Source organism: Pseudoliparis swirei, chromosome 9, assembly GCF_029220125.1.
Source record: "Pseudoliparis swirei isolate HS2019 ecotype Mariana Trench chromosome 9, NWPU_hadal_v1, whole genome shotgun sequence".
Taxonomy (NCBI): Eukaryota; Metazoa; Chordata; class Actinopteri; order Perciformes; family Liparidae; genus Pseudoliparis; species Pseudoliparis swirei.
Window position 1 is genome coordinate 24,259,329 of NC_079396.1, and position 18,157 is coordinate 24,277,485.

The 18,157-nt window shown below is 48.3% G+C and overlaps 1 protein-coding gene across 3 annotated transcripts in view; it reads left to right on the top strand.

Annotated features, from left to right (window-relative positions):
- Window positions 1-18,157, top strand: part of LOC130199524 (FYVE, RhoGEF and PH domain-containing protein 3-like) — a 52,645-nt gene that overhangs the window by 7,476 nt on the left and 27,012 nt on the right. Inside the window, exon 1 of one of the 3 annotated variants that reach the window (XM_056423083.1) lies at window positions 12,709-12,948. The exons of 1 other annotated variant lie outside the window; for it this stretch is intronic. In XM_056423083.1, coding sequence (XP_056279058.1) covers window positions 12,711-12,948 — 238 coding nt within the window. In that variant the 5' untranslated portion in view covers window positions 12,709-12,710. Of the gene's footprint in view, window positions 1-12,708; window positions 12,949-13,575; window positions 13,807-18,157 lie in introns of those variants that run through there. One more of the 3 variants, XM_056423086.1, reaches the window with a different exon arrangement.

Here is an 18,157-nt window from a genome sequence, read left to right on the forward strand (position 1 = left end):
GTTGCTGCATTCCCCACGCTCGCTCTCCCCTGGGTGCCCTTCCACTCCCCCCCCCCCCCCCACACACACACACACTCTCTCTCTCTCTCTCTGCCCTGCTGTTGTCATTAACCATCGTCTCTCCTCTTCCTCTTCCTCCCCTCCAACGTGTTTTACTGTTAACGGAATAAATCGGACAAAGCTATTGAAACCATCACGTGCATGAAAACTTGGGACACACACACACACACACAGAGTCAAGGTCTGTCGGTCAGCAGGAAACTCCCCCCCCCCCGCCTCACCACCAGTCTTTGCCTGACACAGATTAGCTCCTCTTTAAACAGGGCTCTCATTTATGACATTACAAAGCAGAGGGGGAGCAGCCCCTCTCTCTCGCTCTCTCTCTCTCTCTCTCTCTCTCTCTCTGTATTGAATGCCTGTATTTCATGGCCCACTATTCAACAGTCCTCACTGCTACGACTATTTTCTTTTTGTTGCCTGTGTCGGCGTCTGGTATTAATTAACTCCGGTTTGGTGTTTTGATGAGGAGAGATGCTGCCGTCAGTGGAAAGGCTGCGCGTCGTGATTCATGTCGGCCTCAGATGTGTCTCAACGCTGCTGCTCTGAGCGTCGCCCTGTCACTGGAAATCTACCTTTTTTGTAAAATTTTTTTTACAGTCACTCGTTAAACGCTGACTCGTCGCGACATAAAGCCAGAAACCTTTTTATCCTGCTCTATTTCTTTTTCTATTTCTATTTATTTATTGAGATATATGATTTTTTTGTTTGTATTTTGACACGAATAATGCTTTTTGTTGCTCTTGTTTTAAAAAGAATAATCTCTCTCCTGCAACTATACTTTTAATGCCGAGTGTGCAGCAGTCGTCGGACCACTAGATGGCGATGTCGTGTCATTCCTGTGTCAAGTTCTTGATTCAAACCAGCAGTTGGAAGAAGAAGAAGAAAGAGACAGCCGATGACCTTCCTCTTGAAACGGATGTGACCGGATCACCACTGAAGTCGTCAGACGGTAGTTTAAAAGTGTCGGTTCCCAGTCTTAAGGGTCAGGGTGTAAATAAGATGGTCCAACACTGGCGGAGCGATACAACCAGTGTGTGGGGGGGGGGGGGGGGGAGCCACTGGTTTCCTCTTCTAGGCTTTTATTCTGAAAGGTCAGCCGCTGAAGAGTAATGTTGTTGTTGTTGTTGTTTTCCCGTTTTGTCTGCACCGTCATCGCAAACCGCTCCGCGCTCGAGCCGCTCTCACCTTGGGTGACCCCGAGGTGGTTCACCCTGAAGGTCACCTTGGCAACAGCAGGCCGTGTCCTCCCCCGTCTCCCTCCGGTTATAGTCCGCTCTGTCAGTGATGTATCACGCCCCCCCCCCCCCTTTAATGACTTTGTGAAACAAGAGCGAGGTCTGGACTCGAACACCCCCCCCACACACACACACACACACACACACACACCACCACCACCACCTCCCCGATGCTCAGGTGCTAGATCCTCCCTTTGTTTCCTCGGGTGGGATTTGAACCCGCGATCTTCCAGGGCCGCCGCCTCGCGCGAGAGCCTCGGCTCTCATCACAGGACAGTTGTAACACACACACCCCGATGAGAGCTACATCCCACACAGGTGGATCCTGTTCCCGCCGCCGCCGCGCGTCGTCTTCCTCAAACGCTCATTTCGGGCTTTCAGCATTAAAAAAAGAAGAAGAAGAGGAGGAGGAGGAAGCGCTTCATCAGGTTTTTGTTAATCCTGAAAGGTCACAATGTAATAAAACAACAAACCGCCTCAGGCTGCTCAGTGTGTGTGTGTGTGTGTCCGCCCGCCAGCTGATTCCTCCATAAGCTCGCTGCTGCCCGAAGCCAAATTGCTTCTTCCAAAAACATAATTGAACTAGAACGGGCACTCGGTAGAGCGCATACCTTCGCATATCACAAGATTGGGCATTGAATTATGAACATTTTGGCATTAGTTGCATGCCAATTGGATAGAAATTGACCGCGCTATGGTAAAAAGAAGATTTTGACCTTTTCATGACCTTGACCTTTGACCCGATCGATCCCAAAATCTAATCAAATGGTCCCCGGATAATAACCAATCATCCCACCAAATTTCATGCGATTCGGTTTAAAACTTTTTTGTTATTCGAGTAAAACGCATACAAATAAATAAATAAATACATGCGATCAAAACATAATCTTCCGCATTTTCAATGCGAAGGTAATCAGATGGAATGCATGTATTGCAGGTTGTTAGTTAAACTGTCAACTTTCACTTTGCAGCTCTTCAGAGGTGAATGATGGGTTTCATTAAGCTACACACACACACACACACACACACACACACACACACACACACACACACACACACACACACACACACACACACGAGCCCGCTGGCTTCCTGCTGCATGACTCCTCTGTCTGTATTCAGAAGGCGATAAATAAAGAAGTAAACGCCTCTCGTCGTCCTCTCTGTCGACTCTGACAGCCGGCAGAGTGATGCCGGTGAGGCCCTTTCATCGGTAGAGCTCTCGTAACCGCGACGACAAGAAGTCGCCGGTGGACCTCTGAAGGCCACTCGGAGAAGCATTACGTCATCGCGCTCTCTGGATTCACTCCCAACTCTCAGCTCTGGTCGTTGTGGAGCTCCGGCTCTCCTCTCACAAGCACGTCACCGTAACGGCTCCTTACAGGTGTAGCGGGGTATAGGTATTATATTTTTAAAAAGCACATTCTCGAGTCTTCTCGAGGTCCACGTGAGGCGCGAAGAGCCTCGAGGACGCTCGCATCCAGAGCTCCACGATGTCGGTTCGGTGGAGCGTCCGTCTTTTTTTCTTCCGCACGCTGCTCTTTCGGGTGTGCTTCACTCGCCTGTGAGCGATCCATCATGTCACACCCCTCCCCCCCACACCCCCGCGTGTGTGTGTGTGTTGTGTGTGTGTGTGTGGGCGGGCGGGCGTCCCTTGCGAGAGATATTTCCATCAGGATCGCACATACTCGTACGCACATGTACTTCGCCCTTTCGCCCTCCTCACACACACACACACACACACACACACACACCGTTTACACAACCTGAGCTCGCCCTCTCGGTTGCAGGTTGTTCTGCACAACGAAGCAAATGAAGTGGAAATGACTCGTCTCAAGGTCTCATGTTTCCGTGCAGAGGGAGGTGTCGGTGCACATTTTCATGCGTGACCTCCACCCTCATGTGCCTCTTGTGCCTCACACACCTTCGTCTTTCCCATTTACAGCCGACTCTTCTACCTCATTTGAAGCTATAATATAGATATATATATACACTACCGTTCAAAAGTTTGGGGTCATTTAGAAATGTCTTTATTTTTCAAAGAAAAGCACTGTTTTTTCAAAAAGATAACATTAATCAAAAATACCCTCTCTACATTGTTAATGTGGTAAATGACTATTCTAGGTGGAAACGTCTGGTTTCTAATGAAATATCTCCATAGGTGTATAGAGGCCCATTTCCATCAACGATCACTCCAGTGTTCTAATGGTACATTGTGTTTGCTAATCGCCTTAGAAGACTAATATCTGATTAGAAAACCCTTGTGCAATTATGTTAGCACAGCTGAAAACAGTTATGCTGGTGATATAAGCTATACAACTGGCCTTCCTTTGAGCTTGAAGTTTGAAGAACAAAATTCATACTTCAAATATTAATCATTATTTCTAACCTTGTCAATGTCTTGACTATATGTTCTATGAAATGTTCAATTCATTTGATAAATAAAAGTGAGTTTTCATGGAAGACACAAAATTGTCTGGATGACCCCAAACTTTTAAACGGTAGTGTATATATATATATATATATGTTGTACTCTCTCTGTATCTGTTTCCACCCGCTGCACAGTAATCTCCACTGAGCCGTGTGCATAATCACAGGCCATCTGGACGCCGTAGGGAGACATGAGCCTGCAGCTCATCAGATGACCAGACCCCGCCGTGGGTGGACACACACACACACACGCACACACAAACACGCGCACAATCACACCTTTGATTGCTACAAACCATCACAGGGGGGATGGTCACTCCCATCACACCTTTTCAAGACCATACTCAAGGACATAACCGCCATCACAAAGGGCCGCGTCCCAACACGTACGTGGACGCACCTCAACGCCACACTGATCGCCGTGGAAACGCACCCCTCCATCCAACGAGCGACCGAAACAACACCGGGAAAAATGGATGGAAAAATGTCCGCGGTTTATCAATTTGCATTGTCCAGACAGTTTTCCCCTCCCCCCTCCCTCCAGGCAGGGGCTTTAATTCAAATAACACGCCCAGTGTATTTATCGTCTGCCGTTGGTAATATCTAATATTGCCTCCGCCGTCTCCCGGCTCATCTTCTCGTCTTTACCGCTGACTGCCGGTTAATTTCATTCTGGAACGTTCCCCTCTGGTTTAATAGATGCTGCACTGTGTGAAAAACACATGCTTCAATAACGATGTCTGAGAGCCCTGTAATTATATTATAATTATGACATCAAAGCCACTGCCGACGAGAGGTATGTAATGTATTTAAGCAAAGAACACGTTATTATCTTCATGCCGCGGTGAACACCAGCAGCAGCCACAGCGTCGGAGCTGTTTTTTAGGAAAGTAAATGTCAAAATGTCTGACATGATTGGAGCGTAGTACCGATAGAGGAGGGATGGAATAAGGTAGGGTCATAATGTATTACTCTGAGCAGTCTGCGTCTATTATTATTGGCATTATTATCGTGTTATAGTTCACCGTAAGTCAAATATAATGAAAGTATCTGCTTGAGTTGGGCAATATGGAGAAAATCCTTTCTCATAATGTCATATCAGAAGAGCAATATTGTTTTGAGACTGAGATTATATCCATTTGAGATTATGTTTATAGATAAAATAACCAAATGCAATTAATTATTTTTTAAGTACCTTTAAAACTTGCATTCTCTCTACTGACCAGCAGGGGGCGACACCTCCGACGACTAACAGATGTCAGATTGTATAGAAAATGTAGAAAATGATTCTCACTTGATTTACTACCTCAGAACAGAGTTTATGGTCGATTGCTAGTTTATGCAGCATTATGTTTATTTCGTAAATTATGATCCCGTTTATATTAAAATAGATAATATAGCAGGGTGTGCTTGAGGGCGGGGCTACCTTGTGATTGACCGGTCTCGACCACGGCGTCTTACACGTGTACGTTTTCAGGTCATGACATTTAATTGTAACGTTAAAATGTCTCATTCAGCGTTGGGTTGTCTTTAGCTCCTCCCACTCGTGCACAAAAACAAGATGGCGAACACAAAGGCTTCAAAACGGCAGTCCGCAAACCAACATATATATAAAATGACTATTACCGCATAACAATCACACTCGTGTACTGCATGCAGAGATATTAATATGCCCCTTATTAAGTTATTCTGTCTCATCCTCTTGATCTCGGTAAATAGTTGTTTGTTGCAACAACTTTTTCCTTTGAGGATCTCCTTCTTCAGCTTCTTGACTTGACAAAGCGTCTAATTTTTGGTTTATTATTTCCCCTTTTTTCCCCATCTCCAGCGTTCCCCTGGGGGTCTCGGGGTGGCAACAAGGTGGATCCTCGTGCTCTGGGTCTCCGGCCTCTTTGTAGTTCATTGGACCTCCTCTCCTCCAGCATGGGGAGAAATATTAATAATGAATTAGAAATATTCTCTGGGTGAAATATGAATGCGGTGGCTCCTGAGAGAGGGGGGGGGGAGGAGGAGGAGGGGAGCACGCTCTTTAAAAACATCTCTTTGATTCGTCATGTGTGAGGAGTCGAGGCGCTCCGTCAGGGGCGATATGGGAGCGGGTCAAGGGGTCAAAAGAAAAAAAAGAAAATAAACTTTTTGACAATTTTGTTTGAAATCCAAGAACCAAAGAGGCGAACCTAATTAAATCCGACACATGAGATCACGGTCAGCTAAGCGAAGCATGTTTTTACTTCTCTGAAAGCTCTCGGTGAACCCTCCCATTGAATCTTGGAGAGAGTGCAACCCCCCCCCCCCCCCATCGGAGGGGCCTCGGCGTGCCGTGGCCCCTCGGTGTGGGAGGAAGAGCTCCGGCTGTGAGCGCCGTCCTTCCTCGACCTCCGTGGCTTCCGTGTGTTGTGTCTCGCCGGCCCTCAAGGACCGGCAGAGACGCGTGTGAACGTAGAACTTATTCACTTTCACAGCTTGTGTGCGTGTGTGTGTGTGTGTGTGTGTATGCATGGAATTATTCACAGGCATGCACACGCCAGTGTTGTTTTTTCGTGCGAGGCTTTTTTTTTGAAGAAGAAGAAGAAGAAATCCTGCAGTTGGGTCAACACGCTGTGGAATGCGAGTCGTCTCCATGACAACAGCCCCAGTGTCCTGCTTCCGGCTTCATCATCCGCAGGGAGCGGGCCAAAGCGTGCGCCACGAGCATCAGGCAACCGATTTAAAAGTTATTTATAAGATATGAGTGTTCCATACAGACACCCCCACACACACACACACACACACACTCTCTCTCTCTAACTGGGCCGGGATGAGATCGAGAGTCCTTTTGAAAGCTGGCTGACACACCTTTGGTAAAGCGTTCTCTCGGCGCTGACGGCGTGTTTTGCATTTTGTTGACGGCGTTAGTTATTGTCTTCGTGTTCGTTGTTTATAATCGACGGACACGCCGGAGAAGATTGGCAAAAGATTGGCAAAGAGGCGGTGAGTTATTTTCCATCCCGGTGTAACCGTCTTGGAAGTGTGTGTGTGTGTGTGTGTGTGGTCGGTGATAGTGTGTGTGTGTGAGTCTGTGTGTGTTTGTGTGTGTGTGAGTCTCTCTGTGTGTGTGTTTGTGTGACTGTCTGTGTGTGTGTATGTGTGTGTGTGGTCAGTGATAGTGTGTGTGTGTGAGTCTCTCTGTGTGCGTGTTTGTGTGACTGTCTGTGTGTGTGTGTGTGGTCGGTGATAGTGTGTGTGTGTGAGTCTCTCTGTGTGCGTGTTTGTGTGACTGTCTGTGTGTGTGTGTGTGTGGTCGGTGATAGTGTGTGTGTGTGAGTCTCTTTGTGTGACTGTCTGTGTGTGTGTGTGTGTGTGTGGTCGGTGATAGTGTGTGTGTGTGAGTCTCTGTGTGTGTGTGTTTGTGTGACTGTCTGTGTGTGTGTGTGTGGTCGGTGATAGTGTGTGTGTGTGTGAGTCTCTGTGTGTGTGTGTGTGTGACTGTGTGTGTGTGTGGTCGGTGATAGTGTGTGTGTGTGTGTGAGTCTCTCTGTGTGTGTGTTTGTGTGACTGTGTGTGTGTATGTGTGTGTGTGTGTGGTCGGTGAGAGTGTGTGTGTGTGTGAGTCTCTCTGTGTGTGTGTGACTGTGTGTCTGTGTGGTCGGTGATAGTGTGTGTGTGTGAGTCTCTCTGTGTGTGTGTTTGTGTGTAAGTCTGTGTCTGTGTGTGTGGGTGGGTGGTTGGTGATAGAGTGTGTGTGTGAGTCTCTCTGTGTGTGTGTTTGTGTGTAAGTCTGTGTCTGTGTGTGTGTGTGTGTGGGTGGGTGGTCGGTGATAGAGTGTGTGTGTGTGTTTCTGCGCATGCAATATTGACAACTAAAACTCTCTCTGCTGACCTGAGGAGGGCATCTGTCACACATCTGCCCAACGGGATCACCGACCACACACGCACACACACACACACAGTTTCATCTTCGCGGACAGATGGAATCGTTGTAATCAGAGCGAGTGGCAAGGGGAAGCAGAAGGGCAGAAGGGCGGCGCCAGGCCAGTGCTCTACATTCCCCCGCTCAGTGAACGCACCTCTCCTCTCCTCCGGCTCTGTTCTTGTATACTTTGTGGCGTTGGGTTGGCTCACACACACGGGAGCTACGACGTGATAACAAGACGGCGAGAGGTTCGACATTCCTCCCCAACCCACAAGCTTGCATTCCTCCGTTGGTGTGAAGGGGGGGGGGGGGGGGCACCACGCCTCATTAGATAACCCACAAAGGCCAGGCGCCTATTCGTATTAGAATTTGGGAGTTTTTTTCCCTCTTCTTCTTCCTTGTCGATCGGCAATATTTCACCTCGGGCGGCTCCGCAGGGATGAGCAGCACCTGTTACCTCCCCCCCCCCCCAACACAAGAGGTGGCCTGTAATGAGCTGTCAGTGGAGGACGAGATGATCAATCGGGGGCTCCGATCTTTAAAAGCTCCTTCGTTTAACTCGATCTATATCCAACGTAGCCATCCCCCCCCCCCCCCCCTCTCTCTCTCTCTCTTCCGCTCCTCACACCCAGATTTAGAGCCCCGTGCTCTCGTTTACGAGGAGCCGGGGATACTTCAGCAGCGTTTCCATGGTTATCGTTGGCATCCGTCTGCGGGGTTCAGAGCCGGTGTCGGGCAATGTCACCCCGTCTTTCAAGCCGGTGTCACTCTCAACTATTGAGTGGGAAGAGGTGTGTGTGTGGGGGGGGGGGGGGGAAGAGACTCACAGGGCGATATGGGAGGGAGGGGGGGGGGAGGGTTATAAATATATGTGCATATGAAGAGGTTCGGAGCAGCTTGGACGCGTCATCCCGGGCAGTTTTTATGATCCACATGTGTGTGTGTGTGTGTGTGTGTGTGTGTGGAGGGGGGGGGGGCACAGAGACATGGACGCTCTCTCCAGAGACGGAGGACTCCCTCCCCCCTCACTCCCCCCCCCCTTCCCTCCCTCCCCTGAGGGATGTGACCGCATTTATTATTTACACATCAGGAACCACAAACTATTTTTAGGAAGAGAATCGGCGCTGCGATGATTCATCAGCTGACACAACAACAACAACAACATCAAGTAATTGAGGTCAGTTGATGAACTGGAAAACATTTGATGGATTCAAAATAAATATATATATATAGTCGGCTGGAAAACACAATCAATGTGTAGGAAGTGTTCACTCGTTGTTATTCGCTCAATCAATTCATAGATAATGAGGATAATTGGTTGGCAAAGAATTTCCTCCTCTCCAATTCACACACACACGCACACGCACACGCACACACACACACACACACACGCACATGCAACAACTGCGAAGGCACACCCACTGAGACTTACACACACTTCCCCCATCTTTCATTCAGCCACTTCTCTCCCTCCTCTCCACTCTTCTTCTCTCGCTCACTTTACTCTCCCCCTATTCCCTCCTCCCCTTTCCCCTCCCTCCCTCCCTCCAGCGGGGTCCGTCATTAGTTTCCATGGAGACCGTCGGGCGGCATTATTGCCGGCCGAGGAACGGCTCCTGGGTGTTTCTTTCAGAGCGGCGGCGGCGGCGGAGGAGAAGAGGCATTGTTTGGTTTCCGCTGCTCTGAATAGTGGCGGGGGTCAGGACGGGAGAGAAGCCCCTTTTTTTCTCCTTCTTTCTGGGGGCAGCGGCGACACTGCGTTTGTAGAGGTTGAGGGGAGGAGGAGGAGGAGGAAGAGGAGGAGGAAGGGAGAGGAGGAGGAGAGAGAGGCAGCGTGGTGGTTGGAGAGAGTCGACGAGGGAGCAGCAGCATGCCGTCTCCCCGAGAGCGCGACTAAAACATCCGGCTCTCCTCAAGCGGTTCCTCCGGAGCGGACTCTGCCTTGTTGTTGTTGTTGTTGTTGTTGTTGTTGACGTCGTCGTCGTCGTGGGTTTTTTGAGGGAATCTACGGAGATGTCAGACGGAGCGTGAAAACAGAGAACACACCGGAGGAGGCAGACGGCAAACTGAGTTCAGCCGGTGAGTTGAACTGACGGCCCTCGCCTCTGAATCACGGCCGTGTGTGTGTGTGTGTGTAGCAGGTGCTCTGCATGTGACCCCCCCCCCCCCTCCAAACCTCTGTCACTATGTGGGTCGTGTTTGGGTGGTCTCGCAGCTGTCAGCTGGATGTGGGCTAATTCTCTCTCCGCGGCGCTGAAATATACATGATGCCCGGTCTGCATGTTTTATTGAGGGGGGGGGGGGGGTATTTTCGGCTTGATTCATCTTCTCTTTTTTTTTTTACGTCGCCGTGGTCGGCCGTACGTGTGTTTGTGGTTCCGGTTAGTTTAGTTTCCCCCTCTTTCTCTTCCCTCCGGCTCCGGTGTGTGTGGCGAGTGATGTAGTGAGCGGAGGACGGTGGCAATGCATCTTCAGTTCATTGCCCCCCCCCATCCTCTCTCTCTCTCTCTCTCTCTCTGATAAAACAGCACTCACACTGTTTCCCTCCGTCCATTTGTTACGACCCTTACGTCGATACTCGCTAAAGGAGCCGGTGTGACGTGCCGGTGGCCCCTAAGAGCTCGATGATGTCATCGCTGAAGAGGATTTTAGCGCCACATCTGACTGTATCTCGTCACGTTATTCAACGCTGGTATTTTAGCGTTTTGTATTTCGGCCTCTTCTCGTTTTTTTCTTCTTCTTTCTTCTTCTTTTTTTCTTCTTTCCCGGCACACTATAATTTAGCTGACTACAGGGAGTTGTTCTTCAGGAGCCCGGGAGTCTTGAGTGTTTCCATGGCGACCGGCAGCAGCTGTGTGAGTCAAGCCGAGGCAGAGTGTGTGTGTGTGTGTGTGTGTGTGTGGCAGACACCGTGGCATTGCCTTGAGAGACTTGCGAGACTCTAATCAACGACCTTTTGACCCGGATCAATGCGATGGTGCCGAGCCGGCCAGCGGCCCCGCGTTTCCTGGGTCGTATCCGGGCCTCGCGGTCTGATCCTCTTAGACTGGTGGGAGCATTAGAGTCTGAACCGGGCTTCTCGTATCCATCAACATCATCATGCCCATTAGAAGGATTTATTCCACGTGTAATTAAAGTGTGAGACTGTGCTGGTAGTCCTTAAAGCAGGGGGCGGGGGGGGTCATTTTATGTAACTACAGAATGGACAAAATCACAGAAACGAGACGAAATAGATGAGTTATGATATTCTTAACCCTTGTGTTGCCTTAGGGTCATTTTGACCCGAATCAATATTACACCCTCCCCCCGCCTTTGGGTCATTTTGACCCGATTCAATGTTTCACCCTCCTGTTACCTTTATATTTACTAACATATTTTACCCTTTGGGTTCAATTTGACGCCAGCAATTAAAACCTCCAGAAAATTATTAGAATTAATATTGTTTTCCAAGTTTAAGTGTGAGGCACTTTATGTTTGTTTGTTGACTACCGAAAGAACACCGACATTAAACATTGAATGGGGTCAAATTAATCCTAAGGCGGGGGGAGGGTGTAATATTGATTCGGGTCAAAATGACCCTGAGGCAACACAAGGGTTAAAGGGACAGTGCATCCCCAAAGTCACAGAAACTAGACGAAATAGAGAAGTTATGATGATCTTAAAAGGACAGTGCATCCCCAAAATCATAGAAACTAGACGAAATAGACATGTTATGATGTTCTTAAAGGGACAGTGCATCCCCAAAATCACATAAATTAGACAAAATAGACAAGTTATAATATTCTTAAAGGGACAGTGCATCCCCAAAATCACAGATACTAGACAAAATAGACAAGTTATGATGTTCTTAAAGGGACAATGCATCCCCAAAATCACATAAACTAGACGAAATAGACAAGTTATGATATTCTTAAAGGGACAGTGCATCCCCAAAATACACAACTTACCCTCTCACCCGTAGTGCTACTTATGAATCTGTCTTGTTTTTGGCTACTCCTTCACAAAACCGCTCACAACACGGATCTTTGGATTATCTCGAGTAACCGGCTCACGGTTTCTGCAAAGACACGTCGCCATTGACACATTTTTTTGGGGAGCTTTGATCACCGCAAGCCGAGCGCCACGTGGTCTCGTTTCATCGGAGAGAAAACGTCTCGACGTTGGATGTCTCCGACGCACCAAAATAATCTAGATTGGTAAAAAAAGAAAAGAAAAGCACGACAGGAAAAGGAAGAAAGAAATATGTATTCTTGATTTTTTTGGGTGGGTGTGTACTGTCTCTTTAACTGAACAAGAACGTATTCGCCGCACCAGTCGAAGCACGTCGGTGCTCAAATCTCAGATTTTCAATTAAAGAAGAAGAACGTCGGTCTGAATCCCGCACCTCTGTGACACCGCCGGTCAAACCATTAACACCATGAGCCGGTATTTACGGCGAGGCCGCCATGTGCGAGCTCTGCTCAAGGCCGACGCACAAAGAAAACCATTTTTTAAATCCTCAAACCCCCTGGGCAGTGGAAAAAGTGGCGAGTCATGTTTCACCTTTTTTTTTTTTCTTTCTTTTTTTCCCCCACCTACGTCTGGACAGGTTTACTTCTAAAAAAAGAAAGCCAAAGGGTGAAAGATGTCTTTATCCCACAGCGGCCCACGAGTATTTCATACGCCGTTGAGTCTGACGCCGAGAGGGGAAACATTCCGCGGGAGTCGTTGGTTTTTAGACACACTTCCTCCCCAAAGTCTTTTCCTCTCATGGCGTTCCCAGTATTTTGTCCCAACTACTCTGCACATATAAACTCATCAAAGGCGTGCTGGTGGTTTTCCTTCCATTCCTCTTGTCGGATCAAGAGGTGGGAGGTGCCCCATTGCTGACTAAGCCAAATGCAAATAGAAACACACACACACACACACACACACACACACACACACACACACACACACACACACACACACATGCAGATACCATTTTTAACAGTCACCCTGCTGGTAATTAAACCCACAACTTCCTCTTCACCCTGGGCACCTGGAGTCTTCCTCCACTTAGAGCTGACATATCCTGTGCTGTTGGCACGCTAATTGTAGGAATCAACACGGTAATGGCAGATGTGTGTACGTGTGTGTGTGTGTGTGTGTGTGTCCACGCATGTGTGCACCCTTCTTTCTTTAAAAAAAATGCGTTCTCCATTTGGTTTGGGGCAGACAGTCGGAAAGAGTTAGCAGCTCTCTCGTCTCCAGTGAAGCGTGTGTTAAGAGAGGAAGAAGAAGAAGAAGAAGAAGTAGAAAAAGAAGGAAAAATGGCCAACGGCGCTTCCCTTCCCCTGGCGAGTTCAACCAGTGAGTAATATATATATTGACATCTTTTAATGAGACGTCCTTCACTTCAAAAAGCTCCCACGGTTTTGGGGCTAAAGCTCCGGAGCCGTCTTTGTAGTCGCGTCCTCCTGGATGAGCGACGGCTTCTTCCAGAGACCAGCGACCAGATATCTAATGAAGCCCCGTGCCGCAGAGTGGGAGAGCACGTGTGTTTCTTACCTCGTTTTGCATGCATCCGCGCACTAACGGGGGGGGGGGGGGAGAACTTATGGGGAGGACTTTTAATGTGTCCTCGTAAAGAGGGAAGTCGGTACCTGTGCACACGCGGAGCTGGGAAACGACCATAAATGGTGATTTTTCGGGACAGTGAGCTGCTCTTGGTGATCCCCATGTTTTCTTTTACCTCTCAAAGGTTGACTGCTGGGGTTTTATAGTAGAAACGGTGGGGGGGAGGGGGGAGAGAATATGATGCATGTTTTTTTTTTTGCATCCACATGTAGTTATGTTGACTGAGATCAAGCCAATTGGGGCTCAGCAGCACAACTTGTATGAATTGTGCAGCAAATGCAGCATTATTAGGTCAGCCCCCCCCCTCCTCCCCTTCCTCCAACCCCCTCCCAAGTAGCAGTAAGAAGAAGAAGAAGAAGAGAGAAAAAACAGCCCTGTAATTGAGCCCTCTTCCATAATTCCTTCCCTCAACCTTCAAAACCCCTCGAGAGACGATCTGTTGCAGGTGACAGGTGACAGGTGGGCGGAGCCTCCCGCCGCGGGGCCATTCTGCTTCTCTGCAGCTCATCCGATAGACGTGATGGATATGATATACGACCGTCGGTTATGAACACCTTGAGGTGCTGGCCATGTCACGATTTCATGACAGATGTGTGTACGGTTTGGCTTTTTTTGTTTGTTGCAATTTCCTGTAAACTCTGAAGTATCTTATTTTGAAGGGAAAAATGGTTTAGGGCCTATTGAAATGTGACTTGGAGCTCATGGGGTTTATATTTTATAGAGTCTGAATGAGGAGACTGTAAATTGAGTTTAGCATCAGAAAGTGGTGACATGTTGAGCATGTGAATAATCCTAATAATAATAACACATGTATATCTATAGCACCTTTATTAAAGCAGATCTTTAACCTTGAGGTAAACTAAGGTCAGAGTTAAACCCTTAAACGGTCCAATAAATGAAACCAATCGACACGATAGAAATTAACAAATAAATAAATAAAATAATTGAGTTAAAAGAGTCAAAACGAAGCAGTGAAGCGACGACGCTTTAAGAAGTGATTTAAAAGAGATTACCGATTCTACTATGAACTGTATCCACTGCAGATTTATTTTATTTTGTCTTCACCTGAAGGGAGAAAATCTGCTTTCTGTGAATCGATGTCGGCTGAGAGGTTCGAGGCCTGGAGTTACAGCAACAAGGAATATTGATATATATATATAATATATATATTTGATTTCAATGCCCCATCGGTGCAGATTCACCGCGACTCTGACGACAACTCGTACAGGACGCCGCCTCTATTTTGGGTTCCGAGCAGTGAGGCCGGCTCCCCGTCCGAGGCGGCGGTCGTCCGGCCGTCTGAACCGCGTCCGCCGACACGGCTCAGAGCGCCGCGCTGATGGAAAGCACTGGAGCCATTAGAGGAAATAGGAGCCTTTTATTAGTCTCGTGTACACCTGGCTTCTATAACAGGGCGCTCCTTGTACAGTGTGTGTGAGTGTGTGTGTGTGTGTGTGTATGTGTGTTGGTCTTCCTCCTCTTAGCTAATTCGCCCGTCCACTAACCTCCTCGGCTTCGGTGATTGTGGGTTTCCATTCGTTTCCTCTCCTCCTCCATCCTCAATTTGCGGAGTGACTCATCGGAGAGAAAGTGCGGCCGAGTGTTTGACGCTCGGTTCGGAAGTTTAGTGGACAAACTGTCAGGATCTGCTGCTCCCCCCCCCCCCCCCCCACACACACACACACTCCACCCACCCCCATTGCTGATGCTGCTGTTCCAGGAGCCAAGTGGCCTTTTCGAAGAAGAAGAAAAAGGCCACTCTGACGTCAAAGAAGACGCCTCGGCGTTGAGTGCACAGTGACCTTTTTGTCTGTGTGTTAGTGTGTTTGTGTGTGTGTGTGTGAGGGAGGAGCCTCCTCACCATCGACTCCACCCCCCTCTTTCCGGACTGACCTCTACTGGGCCGGGCCGCGGTGGCTGTCAGCGGCCTCGTGGACGCTCCCCTCCATCCTGCCCAGACGCTTCCTCTCCTCACCTCTTGGGGGCCCTTGAGAAAAGAGCCAGAGGGTCGGGGGCCGCCGTGTGAGCACAACTCTGGGAGGATGTTTGCAAAGTGAATGCGTGCGGCGTGAAAGGTGCGGGGGAGGAAGTGGTGCTGAAGCAGTCCTGAAATTATCGGGGTGTGAAATTAAGGTTTTTGAAGTGGTTAAAAAATATATATATTATTACATTTTTCTCTGATTCTGTCACTGTGGCTTTCTCTAAAGGACCTCCGTACTTTTGCCACCTGAGTATTTTGGTGACTGCAGAGTTTTCACGCCTCATATGTATATTTATCGTCCTTCATGAGCGCAGGAGTTGGTTTTCAGGAGTTTATTGTGTGTCGGCACAGAAAATTAATTGACAACAATCGTTTTCACAGTCAATTAAACTTATTTTTTATTTTTTCAATCAAGCAGAAATACAAAACAAGCCATGTTAGTTTTTTTTCACATTAGAGTCCTGAAAACGCCCCTTTTCCCCCGCCAAAATAAAACACGCTCATGTGCATTCAGTTGTACCATTTCCCCCAGTCCTTCTGTTGGAGCGTGGGGGGGGGCACACCGGCTCTTCCAGAGGTGTAATTGTGGCCACGAGGGGTGTGATTTAATTGGCTGTGAAATGTTCTCCCTGCTTTTTATTTTTATTTTTTACATTTTGGGTGAAGTGAACGATTAGTTGTTTTTTTGTGTCGCGGTGGAGCGATGTTCGCGGTCTGTCGTGCAGATGTGTTTTCTATCAAGTTAAACGAACCAGAGAGCAGCCACGTGGGCGGGTGGAGGTTGTTGTGTGTGTGTGTGTCGTTTTGCTGCTGGGTCCTGTCCTCCTCAACGATCGGTTGACCCCACCGATCAATATATGGTAACGTGATCAATGCGTTCCCACTCCAGAGCCCCGTCGTCAGTCCAGAGAGCTCCGGCCTTGATCCGGAAGATTAAACCCGGGTAATCCTCATCACAATGTGGGCCTCCTCAGGACAGGCTCTGAGAGAAATTTTGTTTTTCAAAATACTATTTTCAGGCTCCTGATTCAAGCAGCAAAACCTGTGTTTGTTACACACACACACACACACACACACACACACACACACACACACACACACACACACACACACACACACACACACACACACACACACACACAGTGGGATGGAAAGAGCTGGAGTATATCATTTTTATATTTTCCAGCACCAGCGGTTAGAAAATATATCCCTCGCCGGTGGAGATGTGTTTAGTGTTAAGTGGACTGAGAGAGGGGGGGGGGGGGAGAGAGATAGACCCCCCTCCTCCTCCTCCTCCTCCTCGTCCAGCTTTGCCCCGATTGTTGTGTTAAAAAAACAAAACGTCCGTTTGGGGTTTTGAAAGCCGCCATTGAGAAGCTGCTGCGGTCGGCTTCAGTAGTTTCTGGGACAGTTGGGCAGTCATCTCCACAGGCAGGTCTGTAACCCCCCCCCCCCCCCCAACCCCTTGATGTGTGTGTGTGTGTGTATGTGTGCGTGTGTGTTGCCCTAATTGCCAATGCGTGGCTGCTTCCCTTTACAGTAACGCTGTGGGCGGCAGACAAACAGAGGCTCACTTCTTTGCACTCAGCCTCATAAAGAGTCCTCCTGGAGGCGTTTGTGGTTGTGTGTGTGTGTGTGTGTGTGTGTGTGTGTGTGAGGGAGAGGGGGGGGGTTGCGAATTAGAGAGGCCGCTGTTTAGTCCCGATAAGATGACGATGACGATGATGAATCTGTAATCATGCCCTCGTGTCATTGTGTTGCTCGCTGTAAATTATGAATGTTCTTCACTGTGCCGGATTTGGTGGCCGTGAGTCGCACTGTGGGGAAACAACAACAGGTCTCAGGTCAGTGGCCGTGTCATAGCTCCGCCCCCCCCCAGCCTGCTCTCCGGCCCGTGGATATTCAGGCGTGCATGTATTGCGTTTCACCGGCTGCACGACTGAATGCCCGGTGCAGTTTGTAAAGCGCAGCAGAAAGGACGCTTCCTGGTTTACTCATTCGTCTTCTCACTGTCACACAGCTGTGCTTCTCCCGAAAAAGATAAAGTCGAGGCCCAGAACACGAGTCAGCGTTTTTTTTGCACTTCCGTTTCCCTCGTCTCGAAGTCAATGTGTTTTTTTATGCCTGAAATAAGCTCGGTGGTTAACACAAGCTTACAGCGACTGTGAGAAACGTGTAACTGGTTGAAAGCGTCTAAATGTATCGCTGACGTCTCTGTGTGACCGACATACGTAAAGTAGACCACGCGAGGTCGGCTTTTTCTATGTAGTTATTCTTAATGCCTGTGAGCTCTGGTGAATAATGCATATTCACCAGATACTCCTCAGGCAGTGGCCGTCCAACCGGGGACAGAACCGGGTCTGAGCTTTTTTTTTCTAAAGGGACTCCGGCGCCTCGGAAAACACTACCAGCTTTGTCCACAGGGGGCGCCAACGTCTACACACGATGAAAGTTCGTTGTAGTAAACTTTAAATTGTAGATGTTGTAAAAAAAAAAATCAAATAGAAGATGGTTGCTAACAACGTGGCTCCCAAACGGCATCACGCCACCTCGGTACTGTAGTGTCATTTCTTTGTAGCTTTTTTTACTTTTACCGAATGCGTAAACAATCTCAAACTAAACGTGTGAGGATCATGAATTTGTGTTTTCTGCAATAATCCAAATCCAATGGAAAAATCCCATTAGATTTTTTTCTTTTTTTTTTACGAGGGAACCGGTGCGACTTCAGGGGGTTGGCCTACAAAGATACCCGTGACCTACCTTCTATATTAGCAATGTAGATCAGTACTGTTGCCGCGGCAATCGCCTCTTCCTTTGGTATTATTTGGGGCGCAGTGGAGAGGAGAGAATCCTTTCTAGAGCGACTCTTATTTAGTTTGGGTTCTCCTCTCTGACATTAACTCTTGCTCGTGTGCAGCTTTCTCCACAGTTGCGGCGTATCATTACAGGAACTCGTTTTCT